The sequence below is a fragment of the Neopsephotus bourkii genome, unplaced genomic scaffold (genome assembly GCF_033783945.1).
Source record: "Neopsephotus bourkii isolate Nb327-2 ecotype Australia unplaced genomic scaffold, CSIRO-AGI_Nbou_v1 NB_107, whole genome shotgun sequence".
NCBI classification, from domain to species: domain Eukaryota; kingdom Metazoa; phylum Chordata; class Aves; order Psittaciformes; family Psittacidae; genus Neopsephotus; species Neopsephotus bourkii.
In genome coordinates this window covers 16,511,932-16,539,894 of record NW_026900624.1, presented here as the reverse complement: position 1 = coordinate 16,539,894, position 27,963 = coordinate 16,511,932, and the positions used below count along the sequence as shown (strand labels likewise).

The window sequence follows — 27,963 nt, the reverse complement described above, 5'->3', positions numbered from 1 at the left end:
GCAGGAGGCTGCTGGCAGGGAGCAGGACAGAGGTTAACGCACCCACAAGGAATGTCCCTGGAAAGCTGGCCCTTCTGTGAGGGTGCATCCCCAAAGACAGAGATGGGGATCCCTTTCCCTCTGCCTTTTCCCTTTTAACGGGACTTCCCCGTGTAACTTGAGACAAGTTGGGGAAGGGAAAAAGAGGAAGGGAAAAAAAAGGAAAAGAGGAAAACTAGCGCGGTTATTCCCGCCTCCGCCGCCTCCTCCCTCTCCTCCCTGGCCAGCCGGGAGCCACGTCACCGACACCCAGCCTGGTTTCAGGGCTGCTGGGCCAGCACAGCCCGGGGCTCTCCACGGGACAAAGCCCGGCTTTGGGCCCGGGGCAGGGCGAGGAAGCTCTGGAACCGGGAGAGAGAAAACCCACCTGGGGGAGAAAGTAAGCAAGAGGCAAGGGGGGCATCCAGCTTGAGCGCCTGGCACGGGGAGGGCGCATGCAACCAGGGCACAGGGGAGCCTGGACTTCCCCCTGCCAGAAGAGAGAGCTCCTTACTCGGGGGAAAGGAAAGCTGAGCTGCAGGGAAGCGGTCACTCGGTTGAGGCTTGGGACGGAAGAACTCCCTGCCCTCACCTTCCCTGCCTGCAGAAAGGGCCCTGCTCCCTTCACCCTAGAGGAGCCCCCCCTCCGGCACCATGAACGTCTTCCGCATCCTGGGGGATGTCTCCCACTTGTTGGCCATCATCATCCTCCTGATGAAGATCCTGAAGTCCAAGTCCTGTGCTGGTGAGTGCTCCCACACCCCAGGGAAGGAGGGGGGCTCTTCCTGGAGGGCAGCTCTGTGAGGAGTGCAAGTGAAATGGGTGCCAAAAAGGCCAGTGACAGTCCACACAAACCGGCAGCCCTCCCTGGTGGGCTCTTTAAGGGAAGTAATTCTTGTCCTCCTCTTCCTCTGGGAGGCCTCCCTGCCCTGGTGATGTTGGAAGGATGTGATGTGGCAAGGCACACAGCCTCGGGCAGGTGTTGGTCCCGGGAGGGTGAAGCGAAGGAGAGGGCAGCGAGGCCAAAGGTGGAAAATGAGCACAAGAAGTCGTGGTAGCACCAAACCCAACAACATGGAGAGAAAGCTGCTTTAGGCTGGAGGACCTGGCAGCGGGTGGGCAGGGGCTGCCCTGTGCCTGGGTGGGGAAATGAGGGCTGCAGCTTTCCACGGGAAGATTTTGCTCAGTGTTCATGTTTTCTTCTGCAAGTGGCTGCAGCACTGCCACCGCTACCACAGGTAGGGAAATGGGTGGGTCTGGCTGCATCTCTCTGCCAGCAGAGACTAAATTCCATTAGCATCCCTGTACCGGTCCCTGGTGCCGCAGCTCTTCCCTCGTGTGGCAGATGTCACATCACACAGCCCCTGGCGAGGTGAACTGAACTGGCCAAAGCAGTGAATGTGCCCACCAAGTGCCTCTACCGACAACCCAAGGCAGGGCTCAGGGCCATCAGCAGGAGCCTGCACTGTTACTTGGGAGACTCCAGCTAGTCCTGGGTTGAGTCTAGAGCCACCGCAGTACAAGCATACCAGACCTAGCTCACAAAGCAACATGCGTGTATCCATCTGCCTCCAAAGAAGGCCTACCCTAAAGCATCCTTCCTCTCATGTGCTTTACTTTCCCTTCTTCTCCCTGCCACGCAGGTATCTCTGGGAAGAGTCAGATTCTTTTTGCACTCGTCTTCACAACCCGCTATCTGGATCTGTTCACGACCTTCATCTCTGTCTACAACACTGTGATGAAGGTAAGGAAAGGGCAGTGCACAAGCAGAGGTTCCCCCCAGCTCACCATGGTTGCTCAGGAAGGTGAGGGTGCATAGTCACTACATCAGTTTTTCAGCCAGGAAGGGTAAAGATACCTCCTTCTGTGTCACTATCCCCCCACTGACCAAGAACCCCCCCCCTACAGTCAGTGAGTGAGCTGAGACCACCAACCTTAGTACAGCCAAAACCAGGACAAGACACCATGCACCACCTGGTGCATTATCTGGTGGCTACCACCAAGTGAAACCTCCTCACTCAAGCAAGTGTGATCCCTGTGGTGGAGCAATCTTTAGCTGACCACTGGGGCATCTTCAACAGATGTCAATCCACAGTCCAGTGCAGGAAAACATAGTATGTCCTCAACATAAAAAGGACATGGAACTGTTGGAACAAGTCCAGAGGAGGGCCACGAGGATGATCAGGAGACTGGAGCACCTCCTGTATGAAGATAGGCTGAGAAAGTTGGGGCTGTTCAGCCTGGAGAAGAGAAGGCTGCGTGGAGACCTCATAGCAGCCTTCCAGTGTCTGAAGGGGGCCTATAAGGGTGCTGGGGAGGGACTCTTCATTAGGGACTGTAGTGACAGCACAAGGGGTAATGGGTTCAAACTTAAACAGGGGAAGTTTAGAGTGGATATAAGGAGGAAATTCTTTGCTGTGAGGGTGGTGAGGCACTGGAATGGGTTGCCCAGGGAGGTTGTGAATGCTCCATCCCTGGCAGTGTTCAAGGCCAGGTAGAACAGAGCCTTGGGTGACATGGTTTAGTGCGAGGTGTCCCTGCCCATGGCAGGGGGATTGGAAGTGGATGATCTTAAGGTCCTTTCCAACCCAAACCATTCTATGATTCTAAAAGCATTCACCACTATCTCACCCAGGAATGGCCCCAGCAGGACAGGGTTAACAAATCTTGACTTGGGCAAACCCATCCCCTACTCAAGCCCAGAGGTGCGATTGCAGGTGAGGTTTTGCCACCTCCCTTCATGTGACTCCCCAGGTCATTTTCTTGATATGTGCCTACGTCACCGTGTACATGATCTACGTGAAATTCCGGAAAACATTTGACAGTGAGAATGACTCCTTTCGCCTGGAGTTCCTGCTGGTCCCGGTCACCGGCTTGTCATTTCTGGAGAACCACAGCTTCACGCCCTTGGAGGTAAGGCAAACCTGAGGCAGGAAAGGGGAGGGGAAGCAGCAGCCTGCTGCCAGACAGCAGAGTGAGCAGCATGTTGAATGGTTGAGAGTTTTAACAGCAAAAGCAGGCAGGAAAGGCAAAGTTGGCATGCCTCGAGGACTGCACCGTCTACAGCACAGCTCAGTGCTGTCTCCTCTCCGTCTCAGCACAGCAAGCTCATTTTCCCCCAACTCCAGCAGCGCTACTCATCCTGCTCACACATCGTTGCTCTGCCAAATGGAAAGCTTAGGGTCTTCATGTATATTAACCAGTACCAAGTCTCTCCATTGCCTTCATTATGCACCTCACAGATACTCTGGACCTTCTCCATCTACTTGGAGTCTGTGGCTATCCTCCCTCAGCTCTTCATGATCAGCAAGACAGGGGAAGCAGAGACCATCACGACACACTACCTTTTCTTCCTGGGCCTCTACCGGGCTCTCTACATTGCTAACTGGGTCTGGCGCTACTACACGGAGAATTTCTATGACCAGATCGCTGTAGTTTCCGGGGTGGTACAAACCATCTTCTACTGTGACTTCTTCTATCTCTACGTTACCAAAGGTAGGTAAATAGGTTGGTATAAAGCTGAAACGTTCACTTGGCACTCTTGCAACACGCAGTGGAGCTGCTGCTTGCTTTGCATTAATCCTTGCATGACTGTTCTTGGATGTATTTGTGATGCATATTTTCCACCTAAAATCAAGTTAAGAAAGAAATAAATTATCTGTTGAATGCAAATGGGCATCTCTGCTCACAAGGCTCTAGACGTGCCTGTGAAACAAAGCAGAAATCAAACCAGAGCTAAGCCTGGTTTAACCCCACCTTGGGAAATTCACCATTGAGGTATATTGAATTCTACGCTCATTTTGAGATTATGAATCAGGCAAGAAGAACTCTGAGGGCGAAGAAAAAATAGCTGTAGGCAGACAATGTACCTGAGAAAGCAACTGCAGACATATGGAGATATTATTAAGCCTGCTTTTTCTTTTGATGGAAAAGACATAACATTCTCTAGAACTGATTCTGTAGGAAGACAGGCATCTGCACGGAGAAGACTTCCCATTCTGTTTCCCAAAATCAGATGCCCCTTCCACTTCAGCACTGCACTTTGGTGAATGGCTAAGTACCAGAGCTAAAAGGCTACCTAGGGCATCTATCAGCCTGGTGGAACATGCTATAGTTTGCTGAGGCTTAAGCATGCTTTAAACCACTTTTCTGTTGAGGAGGATGGAATACAATGAAATCTATCTGAAAGAACAAACATTTTCTTCTTTCTTCATATTCCCAAACTAGTCTGCTCAAAGCAGTAGTGACACCCATCGAGGGATGGATCTTTGGTAGCTCATGCAATATACCTACTGATAGAAAGGTGACAGAATCACCGAGGAGGTAGCCAGCTTTGGTACATTAGGACTTCCTTCTATCATTAAAACATTTTTATAGCCAGAAAACTACTTTGTAAAACCATCATCAAGGTGCTCCGTGTCAGTTGTTTTTCTTTGTCCTTAAACTAATTCCCATTTTAGCTTCATTCAATTCATGTATCCCGCGCGCTTCTGTATTCTGTGAGAAATCCATATCCTTTGTAGCTGAGGGTGGTGGAACAAAAAGGGGGGAAAAACAACTGCTGGCTTTCAGTCTCACATTGCTGGTGATAGAGCTGCAAAATTTAGATGATACAGGAGGCAGAAAAAGAAACATTTGTCGCTGGGATATCACAGCAGGAAGAGAATTGGGGTTTTTTTTTGTCTTTTACACAAATGTTCTGGCTCATGAGAGAGAAAAGGTGTCTGAAGACACGCAAATGCTTTGCAGTCATTTATGAAAACCAGCAATATTATAGCAGGTTGCATCTCTCTTAACACTCATAAAAAAAAACCCATCTTTTCAAAACATTTCTAGTACTGAAGAGCTCAGACAAAAGGGCAGCGTTGCTGCAAGAAAAAAAAAGCAAAGGTATGTTATATAAATGTGTTTAAAGACTTCACAGCCTATACCAAAGCATTGCAAAGGGATTTTTATAGAATATGACTTGTCTTTATCTTGTTTTCAAAACTGAATGAGCTCCTTTCTGTTTAACACAAAGATCTGAAAGATACTCCGAGAAAGCTTTCAGCTCCCAAAAGCCTGTTATTCCACACAACGGCTGAGGTTGGGAGCGATGGGGGGGGGGATCATCTCATCCACCCTACTGCTCACAGCAGGTCGTTCAAGGTCCCATTGCCCTTTGCCCTGTCAATGGGTACCACTAAGCACTAAGTCTGGACCTCCTTTACTCCTCCCATCAAGGCATTTATTCACACAGGTAAGATCCCCCTCAGCCTTCTTCAGGCTGAGCCATCTCAGCCCATGCTCTTGGATCGGATGCTCTAGTCCCTTAACCACTCTCATGGTCTTTCTGGACTTGTCCCAGTATGCCTGTGTTTCTTCTTCTGGGAACCCAGAGTTGGACCCATCACTACAGGTGTGGCCTTACCATGGCTGAGGAATGATCACCTCCCCTGAACTGCCAGGGATGCAGCTCAGGAGACTGTCTGCATTCCTTGCTCCACTGCTGGCTTGTGTTCCAGTTGGTGTGCACCAGTACACCCAAGGCCGTTTCTGCCCAAGCAGCTCTCCAGTTGGACAGCCCCATCACATGCTACTGAAGCGCAAGGGTTATTCCACCGCAGGGGCAGGATGTGGCATTCCCCTTCATTGACCTTCATGAGGTTCCCCACCAACCCACTTCTCCAGCCTGGCAGGGTTCTTCATCCCACCTGGTGCCTCAGCCACTCCCCTCCACTATGCACCCTCGGCAGATCACTGAAGGTGTATTCTGCCCTTCCCTCTGGCACACAAATAAGCCCTTGAGCAGTACTAGCTCCAGTGCCCACCCCTGGGGTACACCACCAGGTCACCAACAGCCTGTGAGGCTGACCACCATGCAGCCCACAGCCACCACTTCTGCATCCACCTCACCCAGGCCTACAAGCCCTGGTATTTCCAAAAGGCCTCCCTCCCATCCCAATTTCCAGCTCAGATACATAGGGCAAGCTCAGGGAGGGGTCCAGCCACAGACCATTTATTCAGACCTATTCTCCATTAAAAAGGAGGGGGAAGCACTGGGGGTAGAAAAGTGACTCCATACTCATCAAGAAAAATATCAGGAAATCAAGAGGCATGAGGAGTAACCATTGAAGAGGAAAGCTTTTTCTTTAACATAAATAGGTTGTGAATTCCCCACTGTAGAAGCAAATTTGCAATGTGCATCTCCTACCAGTTTGCAAATTCTCCCATTCTAAGGATTCCCTATTTTTACCCTTCTCATTAAAGTCTCCTAGATGCTCCTTCCACAATGAACAGGATTCTCTGAAGCTGTTAGCACAGAGTCCTGACTGAGGCCCTCATGGCCTACAGCAGCGCATGGAGGGTGCCCAAGGTTAATTCAAGAGCCATAATCTCATTGCTGTTTGCAAACCTGTCAACCCACTACCTAACACTCTAAATAGCAAGTAAAACAACGTATAACTGAAACAATCAGTTGAATTTCCTGAGTTTCTCCATTACCTTCTTTCTCTTTGCACAGTCCTAAAGGGAAAGAAGCTAAGTCTTCCCATGCCTGTTTGAAAACACTTCCATGGACAACACAAAGAAAACCTGGAGATGAAGCTGTCAAGATCACAGCTTTCCTTCCCTGGCTCTTTTTGACCAATTGAGCTCAGCTGAGGTTCAACCAGTGCCAGGAAGACAACGAAGCCTGAGAAGCTGAGGCGCTTTTCATCCATACAAGACTTTACCCCTTTTAGTTTCTTCTTACTTGAATTTGGTGCTAATAATTTGTGCTGGCCAATACTGAGGTAGTGCAAATTATTCTCTCCCAGCTCTTCCCAGCATCTACCTCCAAAACCCACACCCCTACCTTCACCCTGAGGCAGCACATGGAGCAGAAAGGAGCTATTGCTACCTTTAGTCCTTCAGTCCTTTACCAAGCACCTAAAGGGAACATGGTACTATTAAGTCTGATAATGTATACAAAGGCCACTGGTGCATGTCACACGTAGTATTTCCTGTGTCAGATGTGGCCACAAGCTGTTACTTTAACTCTATGAAGACTAACATCCTCCTGAAAGCTAACTCTGCCTGACCCTCATTCTGCTCAGGTCCCGTAACATTCAGGCTAAACACATCCACTTTGAATGACACGAATATTCTGATTCCCCAAGTATTCAAACATCCTCCTCACTCACTCACTCTCAGTGACAGTTCCTTGTGTTCTACAAATGGGGACCACGGTGATTAAAATCCAGTGGGTTACCAAGAGGTGTTTCCAACTGCTTGAATTTGACTTTTAAGTACTGGGAAGAACAGGGGCAAAGATGGCTTTACACTCCAAAAATAAAGACAAAGTTCACAATTTATTGTCAACAGTGTTTTTATTTATACCTACAAAAGAAAACAAGATGGTATCAAAAGGACAATTTACAAACTAAGAATAGTAACATAGGTCTTAGTATCCTGTGTCTGAACACCACAGATCTATGAATCTCTCAATTCAAGTCTTCGTTAATACAACAGGAATGTGTTCAGAGACCAGCAGGTGTGTGAAACAAGATGCTGATCCCACACAAAGCCACTAACCCTTCCAATTGTTCAGAGAAGTCCAAACAGTAAATTGCTTCAGGAAGTGGGAGGGGGGGAGACACCCAACTCATTTGACACTCCCACAAACTTCTACAGATTGAAAACAAGCAGACTGAAACAATACTAGATGCTAATGCCTTTATCAGCAAGGGCCCTCCAGCTGGTATATGGAACAGAGCAGAGAGCACCAGGTGGGACAGGGGCAGCACATGCCACGGTGCATTTAAGCATTCAACAGTCTGGTTAACACTCTGAATGGAACTGAGACCCTGGAGGACAGCTGACCTTCGATGGCAATGAAGCACTGCAAGACTTGGCATAGATGTTTACATCTGCACAAGTCCGCCCAAAAGAAGTGAAAGCAGACTATAAGGCAGCTTTGGTGGTCCAGAGACCCTTTTTAAAGCCAGTCAGTGAGATGTCCTACTCCTCCGACCCTTGAACACATTTCTGCACTGAATGCACAGATTTAAAAAATAAAGAAAAAAAACCCCAAACCAAAACCCCCAAACCTCTACAGTTGCTTGTGAGGGAGGCCAAAGACAAATCAGTCAGGCCTGGATAAACTAAATGCTTCTGGCTTTCACTTAACACAAGCAAAGAAACTTCCTGCCCAAATACTGGAATTAGAAGTGGGAAACAAGGGTCTGGCAGATCTCTGTCTTTTCCTTCTGTGTCAAGAACCTACCTGTGTACTGCACAAAACAAAAGAAATAAAAAAAAGCGCATTCACCCCCCCCCCCCCAAATTTTACTCTGGGAAGAAATTAAATTAAAAAAGAAATCAGTTCTGTATAAGCAAGGTCTCTTCCTGGGCTATAAGAAGTTCCACTCTACTACAGGAGCAGGCTGCCTTGTTCATACATATGCAAGAACGCCAACAGAAGAAAACCCTAAACCTCTGCACTCTCGTAATGCAAAGGTTATGCTTCACAAAGCAGAAGATGTACCCATTCTTTTGTCGTATTATCAGATCAAGAGCAGCCAACTCCTGTTATCATCTACTGTCTCTGAACCGTCTGGTATTAGAAATAACAAGTCAACAACATGCTTTACTAAAGGGGAAACCCCCTCACACCCACCTTAGCCTGTAAAATAAACAAGTTTTATTTACGTATTTACTAAAATTTCACTCTTCTCTAACATTTTCTAAAATGCTACCTACCTGCAAGAGCTCAGCCCAAAGGGACCAATGGAGCAGGGAAATGCACTCAAAAGCCAGAAAAAGCAATAGTCAGAGCAAGGTACAAAAGAAATCAAGCTTCAGAATCCAGATGCACTAACCAGCTCACCGCTTACCTCATGAAAAGATTCCCAGGCAATCTCCTCCTCCTCCCTTCCTCCCCTTGCCCTCCCATTCCCAGCCCACCTTATTCAAACCTCTAAAATTTAAGTGTGGAAAACTCTGTCACATTTTATCTGGCGCAGCAGCATTCGGAACATTCCCCAAGGTATGTTTGTTCATGAAGGATGGACAAACAAGAAATGCCATTTATCATCTCAGTTCTGTTTAGTTTCTGGGCTCTCAAATAAGACTTCTCTCCATAAACCCAGTAACGAGAATATGAGAGCAGAAACCAACTTGAGGATAACCAAGCTCCACGCGTTTTCCATGCTGCAATTTAACAATTATAGGGAAAGAACTTCTTTGGCTAACATACCCTGTGGTACCTAGAGCAACTGTATGGCTTTCAGGTACTGAATCCAAGAAAGGTTTGGTTTCTGGCATGGGGGTTTTAATCCCAGCTTCCCTATTGCAGGCTGCTACAGGTACCAGAAGATGGGGCCACTGCTTCCAGAGCTGTAGAAAACTCTCAGCAACGTACCTGGGACATTACTCTGAACACCGCTCAGCTCAGACAAATGAGCAGAGTTTTCCTATAGAAAGTCACCTACGACGGATTACAAGCAGTGAGTGAGCTATTAAAAAAACAAAAGAAGATTAGGAGAAGTGAGCACTGCTCCCTTGCATTTATCATTTTAAATCAAGTGCTTTTTGGCTTCCCAAAGTTTCCTATCCCTCTTTGATATTTCCTGAATTTAAGTGAATGTGTTACGGAATAGCAACTTCTTCCCCTCCAAAGAAAGTTTTCACACAAACCCTAAGACACCAAGATGATCAAGCTGGAACCTATCTGCTTTATACCCATTTCTTTTAGAGAAAATAAAACTTCCAATTTCCTCAACATGCAAGACAAAAAATAATAAATTTTCCAGTCAGCTATATATATCTCTTAATTAAAAAAAAAAAAAAAGGAAAAAAAAAAAGGAGGACAGGGTCAGTAATGTGGACTGGGGGCCACTTCTGATGGGCTCAAGGGATGTGAATGGTGAATTCTAAGTCTAACCTGCATAAGAGAGACATCACAATGGGAAAGAAGAGAAATAAAAGGTTCCTTTAAATGCAAAAGGTCTACACTGGTCCCCAGCGGTGAGTGATCTCATTTGCGGGAGGGGGGTGGAGGAGGTGGAGGGGGGGGATACTGGTAGGTGGCAGTCTGTCCCATATAGCCCATCACGTTAGTGGCAGGGGGCTGCGGAAACTGTTGTGACATGAGCGGCTGTGGCTGCTGGCCCGAGCGCCCCACCATCCCTGCATACTGCTGTTGGGTAGTGCTCTGTGAGGTTCTCCCAGCAGTGGCAGCTGTGGTGCTGGCACCATAGCCACTAGCACTGTACTCTGCAGTGCCATAGCCACTCGTGCCATAGGCAGCTGCTCCATAGCTCCCTTGAGTGTAACCATACTGGCTCTGTGCTGCCCCAAAAGCAGAATTTGGGCTCCCGTAGGCACTGCCATAGGTCTTGTTGGCTCCGTTGGCAAAACTCTCACCACGCTCACGATCTCTGAAGCCACCTGAGTCTCTCCGGCCCTCTTTCACTCCCCGGAGCCTCCTGTCACACTCTTCCTGGTACATCAGGTTAGGGTTGTTTACTGAACTGCTCGTTCGGTAACGAGAACGACCTCCTGGCGATGGATATATTAAGATTTAGTACTGTGAACAAGGCTTAAACAATGAACTCTGGTACAATTATGCCACCCTTTTTCCCCCTTCTGCAGCCACAATTTAGCCACCAAGGAACAAGTTCTTTTGACTGACTATAACTTCCCTGCACAGCTGTGCATAATACACCTCTTCACTTTGTTCAAGGTGTAAATATGAATTTTGAAAAGGGTTCTTAATGCATGTGCTTGGAGTCAAGGAAACAGAAGAAATTCACTATTAATTTGGAAATATAGGTAAACTTATTATTCCTTCAGGGAATGGAAGGAAAACAGCCTCAGTCCCTGAAGGCAAAGTCAGTGTATCCCTTTACTTATTCCAATATTGCACGTGTGCATACACATCTTGTTGCCTGTGCTTAGGTAGGAGCTGCAGGAATTCATTAATTCAAACAAAATTAGCTCTGTGAGGATGTTATCCAGAGAAAAAAGAATTTCGACAGCTATAGTAAAACAGTAGAGTACCTCTCTGTTGAACAAGTAAAACTACACCTACAAAACATGCTGAAAACTTGGGTACAAATCAGCTTTATCAGGCTTCCCAGGGAAATGGTGGAACCACCATCTCTGGAAGTGTTCAGAAGCTGTGCAGATGAGGCCCTCAGTGACATGGCTTAGTGATGGACTTGGCAGTGCCCTGGGGTGAAGGTTGGACTTGATGATCTTAAAGGTCTTTTCCAACCTAGCTGACTTTACAATTCTACGATTCTGTTACTGTTTGTCACCTTAGAACTGCACTTCCTACTTTCCTACCCTCTTTTAATCTTCCCTCCCTCAAGATGGGGAACCTATTCCCTGTGTATCCCTTTTACCATGTGCCTTTACCTCCGCCACCTCCTCCTCCTCTGTGGTCCACAAGCTGCATCAGTTTTGGATTGATGGCTTGATTGGCTTCTTCCAAAACTTTGATAAGCTCCCTGGCTTGTTTCAGGTTTCCTGGTGTGAAGAAGGTGTAGGCAGTACCTTTGTTGGTACTACGTGCGGTACGGCCAATGCGGTGCACGTAATCTTCAGAGCTGTTCGGATAGTCGTAGTTTATCACAAATTTAACATCTTCCACGTCTTGTGAAGCGCCCATGTGCGAAGCACAGTGAAGGGGGAGGGTTGAGGAAAGGGGAGAAGAAGAGGACGTGCCAACGAAAGGTGGGGAGCACGAATGCAGGTGACAGTAATAAGAAAAAAAAATACAAAGTTAGTAATTGCATGGAATAAAAACAAGACAGACTCATCCCAAAAGAGCAGAAGACTTAAATTTATCCTCCCCGGAATGCATTTCTCTATCTTCTGGTGTCCAAGACACCAGTGTATGTCAATAAGCCAACTGAATTCTGTACTATTTTTTTATTATTACTTTTAAAAATGCAATCTGGAAAGTGAAAATGCCACCATGAGACAGAGCAAACTGGGGTGGAGGAAGGGCAGAACTGCCATGGTAAAGCTTTTACTCTGTTGGGAGAAGTCTAACAATAACAGTAGTAAGATCACTTACCTTCCACTCAGTAACATGAAATAAAAGGCAGTCTTAAAAACATTCACTTTTACAGTCCTAATAAAACACAGTGACTACTTTTCCTTGCCTAAAGCTTAAGATACTCCAATTACATTAGCATTATTCAGCCAACTCATTAAAAATTATTCAGACCTACAGTATCTTAACTCAGCTTTGTAGTTATCACCAGAATGCATTGCACTAACATTTTACTGTGATGTTCCATCCAGTTCTTGCAGGATTCTGTAATTTGGACAACTGTGAATTTCGTTAGCAATTCCCTTCTTCCAGTGTCAGAGGGAAGCAGGAAATTAAATTATCCAAATTGCCCTGTCTGCAAAGTATTATTAAGATCTAGGAGATGAGAACTGTGTGCCTTATGGGAAGAGACTTTGTAAACTCATGGGACAGGAACAGAGTAAATGTTAGTGCAACGCTTCAGTGGAAGCACCTCAAGTACCAAAAGCACCTACTCTTACAGTATCTTTTAAAAGCGTTCTATTACAGTAAGTACCCTAACAGCTCATAAAAAAAAATTTAAAATCTGCATTTTAAGAAGAATATTCTGAAAATATCCAAGATAAAACACAGATTTTTGTGATTTTTTTTGGTTTTGTGTTTTGTTTGTTTTAAAGAGAGAAACATTCTCTGTTTGTTACCAGACCGATGCACACTCCCTCCTCCTGTGGGAAACCGCTGCAGCCGATCCCGTCTCTTTGCCTTTTATTTTTGGCGGCCTCCTTTCGAAAACTCCGCCCTCTGACACGGGACCACTGGAGCGCGGGGAGCATGCATCAAGGGTCCATGGCAGCGAGAAGTCCCCACACACGCTCGCTCTGTGAACTGGCTTAGACGCTTCTCTGTAGCCCCATTTGGTTGTGAAGCGCCAGAGAACCTGGCTTCAGGTAAAAGTTTCAGGTCCTCCAACGCTTTTTGTCCCCTATTCGGGGTTCTTGGGGGCAATTGTCAAAAAAATGAAGATACAAAAATTACATCCAAAGGGTCAGACTGCATCTATTGCCCAGACTGCATCAATTTCAAAGGGGTTGTAGGAAAAATAAAAACAAGAGGGTTGTAGGGACAAAGAGGGGGACTTGATGTCTGTTTCTTATTACAGCAAAGGGGGGGCTCCTCAGTCTTTGCTGACTCCAAAGTCCTGAATCACACCAAAAAAAGGGAGTGAGAAGGCAGGTTTCACAGGGGGCTGCGCGAGTCTCCAGCTAGGGTCCTTGTTGCAACAGGGTTTTTTTATAAGGAATAGTGAAGTAAAGAGAGGAGTACGTATGACAGATTGCATCTTCACAGCCATGGTGGAACTAGTCTGACAAGCTGCAGGCTACATGATCCTCAGTCAGTCCCATTTTGCACATCCACCAGTAGCCAAGTGACTTGAATTACCACAGAGGTATGGATTACCACAAGGACATGCTTTCCCGGCAGAAAGCACAGGTAATTGTAGCTATCAAGGTAGACAGAACTGACTTGACTGGGGAGGAGTGGGAAGAATGGGAAGGCAGGAAGAGGAAAATGCAAGGGTGTTTTCCAGATTAGAAAGTGGTCCTGGGTAGAGCACGTAGCTCACTGAAGAAAACACCAGAGCAAGTACAAGACTCGACTTCTCCAGTCTAGCATGCTCCAAAGTGTCTGCGCACACCTGCAATCTTCCTGCACCTTTAGAAGATAATGTAGCAGGATCAAGAATTGCAACTGTGAATCATTTTTGACAGCTACCTGGGAAACATTCGCTTTGTCAGACCACCAGAGTACCCTGTGGCACAGGCAGTCTCCAATTATTAATCAAGAGAGACATAACCTAGCAATTACGCTAGTCTCGAAAGCTGTTCAGACCATCCATGTAGATGTGCCCCCACCCCTGCACTGAGAATGACCTGCAGCTGATATCAAAGCTTCTGTTAAAGAAAACAAAACAAAACAAATTCAATGTTTTTAGTTTAATAAACTGAACAAAAAGTAAAGTAAAAAATAAAAAATAAATCAGTGCAGAGAGAGGACCTCACTCCAGGGAATTACCACAAAGCAGTCATTATGGGACTCCGAACTTACCTGGAAGAAGCTTTTTTGAAACCAATGTTCCATTAGGAAGAGGGAAAGCCCTGGTGACTCAGCCAAAAGGCGCGCGCCCCTGTTTTATGTTATTTAGGTAGAAGCCTTCACTTTCCAGGATCTTGGAGGAAGTCGTCCAGAAGTTTGCCAGTTAAGGGACTTAATTTTAAGCAGCAGCAAACTCAGGGCCCCAAAACAAGCTGAGATGTTGTTCAGTAACAAGAAACAGACTGGTACCTTTTCCCCTCAGCTCAAGTGAAGTGGAGGATGGGAAGTGGGAAGAATGTTTTCCGAAGTGTTATCCAATTGAGTAGTTTTTGGGAGAGTGGTTTGTTTTTTTGAGGGGGAGGAGGCTGTTTTAAATGTCTAGGCAAGATGCACAAAGAAGCTACCAGCACATAGCAAGCCTGTTTAAAAAACGCTGCTAGAGAAAGCAGCTCTCTTTCATATAAAGTGGTTTCAGGCCTCAGTCCCTTCTCCCAACAGGCCCAAGTTCTAACTGCACAGGTCCAGACATGACCCTAGAGGGCAGAGACTGAAGTCCATAGAATCGCTTCTCTGAGGAAGTGTTGGACAATTTTTGAGGGGGAGGGGAAGGAGGGGTGCAGGTTGTGTGAACAAACGCTGCCAAGTCTAGTAATGGTCTGCTTGTATTAAGTGACCATACGATGCACAACACAGCCACCCTTTCAGCACATGACAACTAGAGACTGCAGATAGCTGAGATTTTTTTAACAAACTAGAGATTTCTCTGAGCTTATCTGCACTGATCTGCAGTAATTTTGTCTAAAACTTATTACAGTGAGACACTGACCCACAAGTAGTTTATCTGCTACCAAACTCAGGGAGGGTATTCAATGTCTGTTATTAAACTCTGAGCATTTGAGACACCATCCTCCTAGAGTGGGCAGATGCACAAGGACTGTGTTTAGCACATAGCATTTCACAATACAAATATGCTTATTAAAAAAGGGGGCACAACTGATGCATCCAGACAGATCATTTCTGTACCACCAGAACAGAGCTGTGCAATTTTGATTCAGTTACACATCTGCGTAACATGATGTTTAAAGGCCATGTATAATCTCAGTGGTCCTGCCTAGAAGGAACACAGAGGAGGGAAGGTTACGTGTCAAAGATCTGGAGCAGTGCTTTCTCAGATGTGGATGCATCTGTGGGGTAAACATGCATGTACACTGGGGCTGGTATGCTCAAATCTGTGGTGTGTCATATGGGGAGAATATTAGCTATTGGTTCTTGAAATGCTCTCCCAGAGCTTCCTGCTTGGGACTTTATCTGACACGGTCTGAACTGAGAGCAATCCATCCCTATCATCCAGCAACAAAAGCTGGATTTGGGAAAGGAGTGTGGTGGAAGGGTTGGGTTGCATAATTGGACGTCTCTTCTCCCTCTTGGCGATCGATTGGTCATGCCTAGGCCTTGCTGCAGACCAAAGCCTGTTCATTAGGAGCAGGAAGAGACTTTGAATATGAAAGACAAAAAAAAGATTAAAGTTAAAAAACGTATTTCACATGTGGGGGAAAATCACGCTTTGAATTTTTTTTCTTTAAGAAAGCATATTTCAGTCCAAAGAAGAAAAATACTCGGCAGTAGGCAAGAGTGGTCTATGTGTACAAACCTAGCCCACGGGATGCAACGTCGGTAGCAATGAGGATAGGAGCCTTTCCAGAACGAAACTCTGTAAAACAAAGTATGCTATGAAGTAAGCTTTTTCAAACAACCAAGTTGCCTGCACTTGATTTACATTAAATGCTCATTTTGCAGACTCTAGGTAAGACAGTTCAATGTCAGAAATCCCAGAAAAATCAGGATATAAGGTGTCAACTATTCCTCAAAATCCAGCTCTGTGGGTTAAGCAATTCTTCCACTGTGTTTTTGTCACGGAAAAAACCCCAGCAAATACAAGTACTGAAATTAACAGTACAAAAGTAAAGGAAGTTCTTTTGAAATAGATCTCTTCGGTATAGAGACAAAACATCAACAGATGACCAGAGAAATCATGCCTCAGTAAATTAAGTACAGTGGCCCAAGCTATTCTCCCCTCAGTGATGGACTCACCATTAAGCACCCAATCTCTTTCTGGCTGACTCTTGTCTCCATGGATACACATAGCTGGCCAACTGCCAAACAGAGATGCACATTAGTAGAGGCAGAAAGTACATACATTAAAGACAAAAGGAGGCTTTATTGGCATTTTGGTAAAAGGGCAAAAAAAAAGAGACTTGAGAAATACACTATCCCTGCCCTCCTACTCTGGCCTGTATCTATCCAGCACATATAGTGGTTTGTTTCTTCCATATTAATCCCATTACCTACATACACAACCATCTAAGCCAAATTACATTTGCTGTACTGATAACAGTCCCAATCAGTCTATCAGTATTCTGATACACTAAAAGCTCCACAGCTTACAAATGCTCTCTTGCACTAACCTTGCACTAATGCTTTGATGGGCTGGAAGCTTCTGAGAAACCAAAGCTGAACTCAGCCAAGAAAATAATGGACATGTTGTTCCCCAAAACAGCATCATGAGCCACGACAAAACCTTACAGCTTTTGATCACAGATTCTATTTCCCACTAAAAAGAAGGGGAAGGAGAGGAAAAGCTAATCACCCATCTCTGCGCATCCTTCGAGTGAGATCATCACAACGCCTCTTTGTCTCCACAAAGATGATAGTCTTGTTTTCTTTCTCTGCCATGATTTCTTCCATCAGTTGTATCAGTCTAAAACAGACATGACAGCTAAGATGTATATCCACATATACAAGAATATAGGAGCACCCTTTTGGATACATGCACAACACACATCCCCAAAAATAAGTAGGTATCACACCTAATGCTCTTAACTGTGAGGGTGGTGAGCCACTGGAACAGGGTGCCAAAAAGAAGCGGTAAATGCTCCATCCCTGGCAGCGTTCAATGCCAGACTGGACAGAGCCTTAAGCAACACAATCTAGGGTGAGGTGTCCCTGCCCATGGCAGGGGGGTTGGAACTAGATGATCTTAAGGTCCTTTCCAACCTTTACCATTCTATGATTCTACGTAGGTCTGTTGTACAACGGTACAGTTAGAACATACACAAAAGGTAAGTCAATTACAGGATTGACTTATTTTGTAACAGTCCAAGATTAAATAATACTACAAATAACTTCACTATTCAGAATTTGTATCTGGCTCACAAAATAGTGTTGGTTCTTCAAGTACAGCCAAAAAAACCCAAGTGAAATGGTAGGAAAATCAGCTTACTTATGGTCTTTCTCGCTTTCCATGCATACATCCACTATCTGCAGGATATTGTGGTTGGCACTCAGCTCCAAGTTTCCCACATTGATCTGAACGTAGTCCTGCAGAAAGTCCTCAGCAAGCTGGCGCACTTCTTTTGGCCAGGTCGCACTCCACATCAGGGTCTGTCTGTCAGGCTAAGAAAAAGGGAATACAGATTCATTTAATGATTTAAGGTACTGAACACTGAATGGGAAACCAGAGGATCCATCCTTTTTACAAGGTTCACACACCCTTATCTGGTCAACAATTTTACGAATTTGGGGTTCAAATCCCATGTCCAACATTCTGTCTGCTTCATCCAGCACCAGGTATGTACACCGACGAAGGTTGGTCTTTCCTGCTTCAAGGAAGTCAATCAAGCGACCTGGTGTAGCAATGCAGATCTCCACACCTTCAAAAAAGAGTAAGGAAAAAGATTAAGGCTCTTCATTTGAATGTCAATCAGTATTTTTAGTCAGAATGAATCACCTTCCAGAGCAAAATTGTTTCAGGGGAAAAAAAAAAAGCACCACCCTCATTCCTACCCAAGACTGAGTCATTTCAGTAGAAGCCCTCATTTTTTTTTTCATTCTGAAATTACTGTTACAGTGCCATTAAAATAATAAATGCAGTATAGAAGCTAAAAGCTTACTGTCAGAAAACACCAGTGAAGAGCTGTCCAAAAATCAAGAGTACAATACACTTCTCCTCAAGCCTGACCCACCTTCATCCAGAACTATTTAGTCTAGACAGCTCTCTAGAAAAAGAGCAAACTCCAGCTAAACTGCCCATGTTAATCAAACACGAAGTGCTTCTCTTGCTATGCAGGTCAAGTTACTTCCACCTTTTGGCTTTAATACTGAGCAATTATGAACCAATAGTGACAGATAACCATCCTGCCTGCATATGTTAGCGTAAAAACAAACTTCAAACAGTCATAAACCAATACTGGGTATGACAATTCGTAATTTATACATTACTTAACAGGGACTGGTTTCCACCAATTTCCAAATCTTACAGGCAAGTCCTTCAGTGTCACTGAAATGTTCACATAAGGTAAATTTAGGGAAGCAAGGAGATGGGGAAGAGCAAAACCCTAGCAGCTTTCTTGATACTGTACTTAGAGATGCAGAGTATTTTTGCAGATCTTTGTGTCAACCTGGACCCTTCAGACCACAAAGCTGGGTGTTCTTCCAGTTTCTGTAAAACTCATACAAGAATTAGATTCCTAATGGAGGCAGTGGCCTGCAGGGAGATTGAATAAACTGCAATCTCTGTTGTCAGTGATGTACTTCTCTGAAGTAAATTCACTAAATACCCCAAAGATCACAGCTGGGGTGTTTCCCACATGGATCTGAACATAGTCCTGCTGCTACTGCATTTCCTCAAAATAACATCTTTCTACTAAGCTTTCTTTTCCCCCTTCTGATGTCCTGATGATCTTCACAAGTTCAAAGAGAAAATAAAAATGAAACCTAATATTCAAGTAAGTCACTACACAACAGAGAACCTACCTCATAAAGTATCACTGCAACTGGAGATTCATTCATACACACCCCCTTCCAAAAAGGTTTTAAGAAGGTGATTTTACAGAGATTCTACAATAGCCCCTCCTCCAGAAACTGCAAACACTCATTTTAAAATTACCTCTTTCCAGATCCCTGATCTGGGGACCTTTGGGTGCCCCTCCATATATGCAGGTACTCTTCAGCCTTGAACACTTGCCATAATCATCAGCCACCTGCTGTACTTGCTGGGCCAACTCTCTAGTAGGTGCTAGAACCAGACACTGCAAAAGGAATCAGAATCACAGAATGTTTAGGATTGGAAAGGTCCTTAAGATCATCTAGTTCCAACCCCCCTGCCATGAGCAGGGACACCTCACACTAGACCTGGTTTTTCCAAGTCTGTGTCCAGCCTGGCCTTGAACACTGCCAGGGATGGGGCAACCACAGTTTCCCTGGCAGCCTTCACCATTCTCACTATAAAGAATTTCTTCCTCGTTTCTAATCTAAGTCCCACCCATTTGAGTTTGAACCTACTGCCCCTTGTTCTATCGCTACAGTCCCTGAAGAAGAGTCCCTCTCCAGAATCTCTGCAGGCCCCCTCCAGATACCTGGATGGCTGCTCTGAGGTCTCCACGCAGCTTGTCTTCTCCAGGCTGAACAGCTCCAGAATCAATTCAGGATAACCAAGCTGCATACATATCCCTAACTTAAGGGCTCCGAATAGATACCATAAGCGAAGTTGGACCATATGGTCTTTATTATCTAAAACATTTAAATATCTTTAGACTATGTCAGCAAATGCACAGAATCTCAACTGAGTGGGATGTTCACATTGTGATAGTAAACATTTCTCTACTTCCTGTTCTGATGTACCAATTAAAGTACACATTAACAATGCCGTGCCATATACACAAGAAGGAAGAGAATCAACAAGCACTTACAATTGGGCCATCCCCTCTCTCCAAATATGGCTGGTGGTTGATGTGAACAATTGCAGGCAACAAGTACTAAAACAGAAGAATTTTAAGTCAAGACACAGGACTTCGATATTTAATGCCAACAACCTCCTGCCATGACAAATGGATTACAGCAGAGCCCCTTTAGCCTAACATTCTTTCAAGAAACTAACACCTGATGCGAGACACAGCAAGAATCCTTGGCTATATAAAAATACTTCTGCAAAAACAAATACTTGCATTTATCTGACAGAACAGAAGATTTTCAGAGCTGCTGATCAACTGTATCTGCTTTGGTATGAGCGCAAAATATAGCTGCTCAGTACCTGTAAAAGGAAAGCTCACTTAAATTTGGAGTCCAAGTTAGCAGAACTGAGCCCTAGCTTTTCATGAAGAATAAAATTCCTTCCTAATCACTGCAAATAAAATTAACATATACCTTGAAGACTCAAACATTTAACTTGCATAACAGCATGTACTGGTTTTTAAACCACAGTGTAAGCCTAGACCAAAGGGAAGTGACTAAGCATCCCAAAAGAGAGGCAAAACATTGCCTGTGAATAAGACAGACTTGCTGAGTTGAAACTGAAGTTTCAACCATGACGCTGTAAAACAAGTTTTAAAAACACGTCATCATCTCACTTGATACCTGTAATACTGAAAAGCCCCACTACTAACAAGTAGCAAAGGGTAGTTTCTGTAAAGCAACTAGGAAGCTAAATAAATAAAAGGGAAGAATACATACTGCCAGCGTCTTCCCAGAGCCAGTCTGCGCAATGCCCACCATATCACGACCACTGAGGGCTAGTGGAAAGCCTTGGCACTGAATTGGAGTGGGTTCTGTAAAATTCTGGTCCATCAAAGCATCCATCACATACTCTTAAGAATTTAAGAAAAGAAAAAGAATTCTTAAAAGGATAACTGAAGCTTCAGAAAACCTTTTAGAAAACAGAACAGGCCTGTTACTGTTTCCCAGTAATCCTCGTGATCTTAAAGAATGGCAAAATACTTACGTGGAAAGCTGCACTGGTGGAAGGCAAACACAGGCTTAGGGCAGCCTTCCATCCCTCGGATTGTTATCTCTTTCTTTCTGCGCAATTCTTCAACTTCATACTATTTATGTGGGAAATAAAAAACACAAAGATGAATGCTGAATGTCAGCAGGGACTTAAAACGCATGTTTCTAACTACTAATGGCCTTCACACCTCTGGGTAACCACTTTGTTAGAGAACCGAGTTGAAACAGACATCTAAGATGACAGCTTTCCTAAGGATTTTGTTTTTAGGACTGAGCTATCACACAGCTTCTCCAATATTCAGAGGTAAAAGCTCTCTACGTAGCTTAGAAAGACTAACGTCTCTCCTTCCAACCAGCCCTTTTTAATGAAAAGTGTTATCAATATAGTATTCGTAGGAATTAAAAGACTTTTTTTTTTCCAGAAGCCAGAAATGACAAAAAGCTTCAAAAGTTATCTGATCCTCCATTTCTAATAAGAAACATATTTCATGTGACAGTGCTACTAACTAAATAAAATAAATCAACCCCAATATACTCTGACCAAGCTGAAGGCAGGGCAGTCCTCTCCTTCAATTAAGACATTGCAGAGGTGATTAAACACAGAGCTCTTGCTGGTCAACTTGCAACTCAGCAATGTTGCCTGGAATCTTTTCAGAACCAGCACTTCTTTCCTGAATAAAAAAGAGCCCAGGCAACATAATAATGAGACCCTAAGACCTCCCAAGTTTTTATAATAATGGAACTTCTTAAAATATTTCTGAAATGTGTATCCACATAAGCATAATTTTAGGCTTAGAAGTAGTGTTTCATCTTTGTCTAGCCTACCTTGCAAGTCCAACTGGATTTTGCAACATGCTTCCACAATTCATGAACTTATTCTAATGCTCATTAAATATCAACAGAAAGATACGCATCAAACACCAAACGAGCACTTTATCCAAAGCAGTAAATTATTTGTCAGAATCTCTTGAGCTTGAATGAAATGGTAAAAAAGAAACTTTTGGGAAAAATGTGAAAATCCTTTGAGTTTGCCACGGCAAAGACAGCTACAGCTGCGAACGCTGACTGTGGTTCAGTAGTTCCAGCTGTTTTATCTTTAAAAAGCCAGTGTCTCCTTCAATTCCTTCATGCCACATCTGTATCTCATGAATACTTCATGTTAAGATTTCTAAGACTATGGAACTGGGTAAGAACATTTGTTTGTGTCCTCATGTTAAGGATGAAATCTCTTAATTTCTAAATACCAAAGACATTAAAGAGGGGGAAAAAAGGACTAGACTCAAGTTGAGTAGGAAGGGGGGGATTACTATATCTACAGAGTAAACACAAGGTACTGTACCTAGTTTTGTGCCCCCAGTATAAGGACATTGTTTTACCAGGGCATGTCCGATTATGGGGAGAAATCCAGAGGCTGGAATTCAGACTGTATGATAAAAAACGAGCGCTGGGTTTGTTTAGCTTGGGAAAAAGAGGTCTAACAAGGCAATTTAGCTCAAACTTTCAACTACCCAATGGGTCACTATAGAGAAAATGCTGCAAATCTGTTTTCTGGGGGGAGTGAAATACCATGAGAAACATTAAGCCATGGGACAACCACCCAGAAAGGATATAAAAAACTCCCCATCCCTGGGGATATTCAAACTCAAAAGGACAAGGTGCTAAGCAACCTGCTCTGGTTTTGTAATTAGCCCTGCTCTGAGTAGAGAGTTAGAATAGAGATCTCCCATGGCCTCTTTCAGCCTCAATTATTATTATGATATAATATTACTTTTGAACCTTTCTCGTGCATTTCTGCAACTCTTAATTTACTAGTTTAGGTTCCTCCAGGGCATTCCCAGTACTACAATTCTGAAATTCTCCAAGTCTTATCTACACTGACAAATAGCTAGACCAGACAAGCATTATGACGATAAATTACAAAAGATCAAATGTAAAATATTCTCATATAAAATCAGCTAACAGCAGAAATGCCACCTTTACTGAATGCAAAGTTACTGAAGGCAACTAGAAACAGCATCTGTACCAACACAGCTTAAGGAAGAGACAGTTCTATGACACACTTCCCCATGCTTCCAAGTTTTTCCACTTGTGACATTTTCTGTTGTAGGCAAAATGGAACAGACAGGCTGTGAAAACCTACCGGAGTAAGCCTGGCCACTTCTGGATGCTCCACGTAAAAATTCTTCTCAAACTTGGGCAGCTCACTTAAATCCCATTTTTTCTTCCGTAAACGTTCCCCCGGATTACCAAATTTCTTTGGAGGAAGAGGACCTCCACGACTTGCTCCAAACCTGCAAATGTCATTGTTAGTTGTAAGACAGTACTTAATTCCTCTGGAATTTACAGAGTTTTCTTAAGCATTTCCACTCTTTTTTCCCCAAGCTGACACATGAGCACAGTAACCTAGCTAAGTCACCCCCTGCCTATCACTATGATGGCAAGCAACTTCCTGAAATAACATAACTGCTTTAGTCAGTTTTAAACCCCAAATCATCATCCAGTACAGCCATTTGTAAATCACTGCCTTAAAGCTCCTGTCTCTTGGTTTCTGTCCTCCCTCAGGACAACTCTGTGGGTACAGCTACAGCACTTACCTCTTCTTGAAACTGACAGTACACTTAAAACACAGTTAGATGAAAGGGATGACAAAAATCTCTAATGATAAGTTCCTTGTACATCTCCCAAGGTTAGTCTTGCACCAAAAATAGCTACTTCACTGTCTCCCCCTCTATGTCTTTTCTTTTATCAAGCAAACCAAGAGTGAGGAACAGAAAGGACATAAGCCCAGCCAAGCCTGAAGTCCATCTGTGGATCTGAAACCAAAGCAATTAAAAAAATGTGTATTTTTTCTTTAAACAAGAGCCTAACAGGGAAAAAAAAAAACAACAAGCCCAAAACAAAAAAGGTATGTGGGAAAAATCATACCACCTCTCAAATGCTTTGGAGGAAGACTCAAGAAAGTAAAAAGCTAATGTTTACTAAAAAAATCCTAAGCAGCAGAACAACTCAGGAGCTACTGCTTTTACTCTCTCATGCAAGTCTTCTTGCTCACATTAAGTTTTCACACAGTCAATGTAATACTCTTTAGAAGGTTAAGAACTGACTGTAATCACTCGTTAAGGCATTAGACACAGCATGAGCTTCTGCCAATAATCTGGAATAATAACTGAAAACTGAGTGGCACATAATGACTATTTATTGTGAATAATATAAAAGTATGTATTTTAAAATTCCACCAGAAAAAGTCACAGCACTCTCATCAGTACTCTACAAACACAGCAGAAGGTATTTTTCCCAATGCTATCAAATTTTGTTCTAATTCAGATTTTGCTTAAGAAAGCTACAGCCTTCTCCAAAATACGGATTCATGAGAAATGCCCATGTAAAACAAGACTTCTATTTAGACAGCAAATCCAAAGTGGCTGCACCAAACCCAGGCAATCAGCTAGTAAAAAGAAAAAAAAAAAAAAAAAAAAAAACAACTATTAATGAAACAAACAAAAAGCAACAGAAAACCTAAAGCAGTCTTTTGACATGAACAACCTGGGAGGAGAGGGGTGCTAAAAAAGGAAGAGCTGAAATAAATTTCTGAATTATCTGAAGCACAAGACTCTGTTCAGCCATTAACTACATTTAGTCTTCAAATTGCTTCCAGTGAAAACTACAAATTATAGTGATTGACAGACCAGAAAAAAAGAACTTAAATCAACACATTAACAAAAAGAAGAGGCTGCATTGTTGGAAAAGCTAAGTATGGTTGATAATTTAACTTAAAACCTGCTAAGTAATTTTTTTAATGTTTGCTTTGTTGCAACTGTGCGTTCAGTCTCATTCCCCTCTTACAAATATACTTTATTTTCTCCTTGGTATGCCTATGGGATGTCCCAGACAAGCTGCATGCTCAGCAACTTTTGTAACACGCCTGTGGAAGGCAACTTCAAAAATTCATTTAACCACTACATTTTATTTCAGATCAAAGTGGAAAAAAAGAATAAAAGCATAGATTTTAATTTACAGGCACATTCACCTATACTGGAGGTGTTTCCTGTTGCTCATGCTCACTTGAGGTCAAAATGACAACTATTTCTATATCCAAGTAGTGCTAACAAAACCTATCGTCTCACTGAAATCAACTGGAGGGTCAAAGTTTCAGTCAAGTTTCATTATGAAACACATAAAGAATTGATTGCAAAACTGGACACTGAAAACTGCTGAGTACTACAAATACTTGCTCCATAGCTATCCAGAGGGAAGAACTGATGTGTTTTATACAGAAGGCAAATAGTTTCAGGTCTCCATTTTTGCCTGTGTACTGACCTGACAGAAGTGAGCCCTGCAGCAGTCCTTGAACACTGACTCTGCTTAAATTTATCAGCTAAACTGGCAGTAACTGGCACTTTACATTCTGAATACAAGTCAAAAAAGATTCAAATTCCAGTTAACTGATTTGAATCTAAGATTATTCCACTGATTTGCCAACAGTTTTCAAGTGTTAAATTCGGATCAACTCAAAACATTCTCTAGTGTTACTGGTGCCATAATTTCTGGGGCAGAACTGATTAAATTTGTTATATTCCAGAGCAAAATAGTACAACTTTCAATTCTAAGAAATCACCTACAACTCGCACCTGACAGGAGGAAACCAGAAAGCCTGTATTTCATTTGGTTGGCCTATGAAAGAATCAGCAATGAAAAGGTGATAAACTTTAAAATGGCCCAAAAATTTATAGAAGTTATTTATGATGTATGATGTTAAGGTATGAAAATATTTGTAACCATTAAACATAACTAATAAACTGAATCCCTATGCATTAAAGCTTCCAGGATAACATGCCAAGAAAAAGATTTTCCATGCAAATGTCCAAAAATTGCAAAATGTAGGCACTCCTTTCACTCATGCAAAACCCCTAAGAGTGAAACACTCACCTATAATCAAAGTCTTTATGCAAGATGAGATTACAAAAATGTTAAGGCACGCCAAGCATTGTGACAACACTTTGGCCTGTGTTAAGCAACTGTATGTAAAGCCGCATACTCAAACTCACTCACTAAACTCCCAAAACAGCTGGGGTTTGAACTATCTCACACTTGCCAATGCATTTACTCCAGTGTTCTTGGGTTAAAAACTACGCTGGAACTCTGCTAGTGGAAAAACACCAGAACTCTCCCCTGAGAAAAAAAAAAAGTATCTTTTAATTTCAGAGTGTGAAATGTGGGTGTAAGATAACGCAAGGATACAACTAATCTCTCGCCACAGGCAACAGGAAACTACATGTTAAAATGCCCTGCAATATATAACAAAATATACACAAATCTCCCAGTGTGGAGGGAAAACAATAAAGGAAAGAAGTGGGTGGGGGAGACTTACCAACTGACCTAGCCTTCATGGTAAGAACAACAGTACCCACATTTATTGTCAGTCCTTGGGAATGAAGGCCTAACTACTCATCTGGAGGACAGAAAAAGCTGCTCTCCTAAATTTTCCTCTTTAAAAAGGCCTGGAATCAATGTCTAAGTACTTTCAACCCTTAAAAAAACTCAAGTCCTAAACCAGTCATATACTATAATGTCATTGTGTTTACTGCTGCCACACTCGGAAGAGGAAAAAAATAATAATCAAACCTGCAGAACCCTTCTGCAAGCCACACTTCCTGTAAACAGCAGATTCAAGAGTATCAAGGACTAGGCCTCTGCAGTGTCACACATACAAGTCCTGTCTGACTGCTACGTAAGCGTGGTCATGCTCCTGAAGTCTGGTCCAGAGCCAGGTTTACCGAGATCACCCTCCCGAGGATCCAAATCCCCTGCACGGCAGCACCTTTCGATCTCATTTCCTCTCACGATAAAGCTCGGGAGCACAACTGAGAAATATCCTTCACCAAATGCCATCTTTCTAGCCAGTCCAGAAGGAGCAATGACAATCGGAAGGGCAGCCCGTCCAAACACCCTTGCCCGGGCCACCAAGACCTTGGTGGCTTGGGGGGAGGAAGCAGGATAACGAAAGGTGGCAGAAAATAAATGGGGGGGGGGGGGGGGAGCGGAATGCAGGCCCTAAAACTTCAAGCAGGGACACACGGTTACACACGAACGATAGTAAAGCCAAATAAACCCCCTCAGCCCACCCCCCGCCTTGCTGCCAGAGCACTACTAATAAAGTCTCCAACCCCCTTCCCCCCTCCCCCCGAGGATTTCTGGAGCAAAAGCTCCCCCAGTACCACCAGCAGAACGCACCCCCCTCGTTCCCACGGCGACTCCCCGGCCTTCCCCCTCACCAGGCCCCCAACGCGAGGGAAACGGCTCCCTCCACAGCCCCGTCACCTCCCCCCGGCCCGGCCTGCCCCCTCCCCTTACCCGCCGCGGTCACGGTCGCGGCCCCGGTCCCCGAAGCCTCTCATCGCACCCGGAGGGGTGGGAGAGAGGCAGCGGAATGCCGGCCGTGGGGACGGCGAGGGACTGGGGGTTCGAGGAGACGGGCCAGCCAGAGGCGGCTGTGTCTCGGAGGAATCGCTTTGCGCCACCTCGCTTCTTTGGTGGGATACAAAAGGAGAAGAGGTGGTCAGTGGGTCAGAGACCCGCTGGACGTCGGCGGAGGGAACGCCGGGGTTCTCGGTCGGCTCCAGGGCCCGTGAAGTGTGGAGACACCAGCGTCTTCTTCCTCCGGGTTCCCGGCACAAAATGGCTGCCGCCGCCCCAGCCCGCTTCGGTTACGTTACGGGCGGCCCGGCGCTGCGCAAACTGCGGCCCTCGAAAATATCTACGCCTATTCCCAGAAACCAACTACACTCTAAGCTCGCTTGGAAAAACGCTGGTCCGCGCGGCAGGCAGGGTACGAAAGGTGCGTAGCGTTCTTGACTTAAGTCGAGCCCCGCGTGATGAAGGGAGGGAGATGAGTAACGCTCTCCCTATTCCTCAAAGTCTGTTACGTAAAGAGTCAATGCCGTAACCCCTTCAGGATGGTAAGGAAAAGCTAGGCTGAGGCGTACGTCACGTAAGTACCGGGCGTACGCGAGTTGCGTAACTCAGACCGGCGTAGGGCAGGAAGAGGCCGTGCGTTTTGCGTAAAATTC

The 27,963-nt window shown here is 44.4% G+C and overlaps 3 protein-coding genes across 3 annotated transcripts in view; 2 read left to right on the top strand and 1 right to left on the bottom strand.

The window, feature by feature from the left end:
• Nucleotides 1-27,963, top strand: part of TOMM22 (translocase of outer mitochondrial membrane 22) — a 93,991-nt gene that overhangs the window by 24,331 nt on the left and 41,697 nt on the right. The window lies entirely within an intron of this gene.
• Nucleotides 25-7,348, top strand: KDELR3 (KDEL endoplasmic reticulum protein retention receptor 3). The gene is made up of 5 exons (XM_061363564.1): nt 25-763; nt 1,662-1,762; nt 2,773-2,931; nt 3,261-3,513; nt 6,521-7,348. Exons 1-5 carry the CDS (start codon nt 673-675, stop codon nt 6,559-6,561), a joined length of 645 nt encoding a protein of 214 aa, XP_061219548.1. The 5' UTR covers nt 25-672; the 3' UTR covers nt 6,562-7,348.
• On the bottom strand, nt 7,349-27,714 carry DDX17 (DEAD-box helicase 17). Its single transcript, XM_061363551.1, has 13 exons — nt 27,248-27,714; nt 23,037-23,187; nt 20,892-20,991; nt 20,624-20,757; nt 19,864-19,929; nt 19,062-19,203; nt 17,666-17,826; nt 17,397-17,569; nt 16,764-16,874; nt 16,208-16,269; nt 15,768-15,827; nt 11,401-11,637; nt 7,349-10,539 (listed from the first exon to the last, which is right to left on the bottom strand). Exons 1-13 carry the CDS (start codon nt 27,289-27,291, stop codon nt 10,016-10,018), a joined length of 1,965 nt encoding a protein of 654 aa, XP_061219535.1. The 5' UTR covers nt 27,292-27,714; the 3' UTR covers nt 7,349-10,015.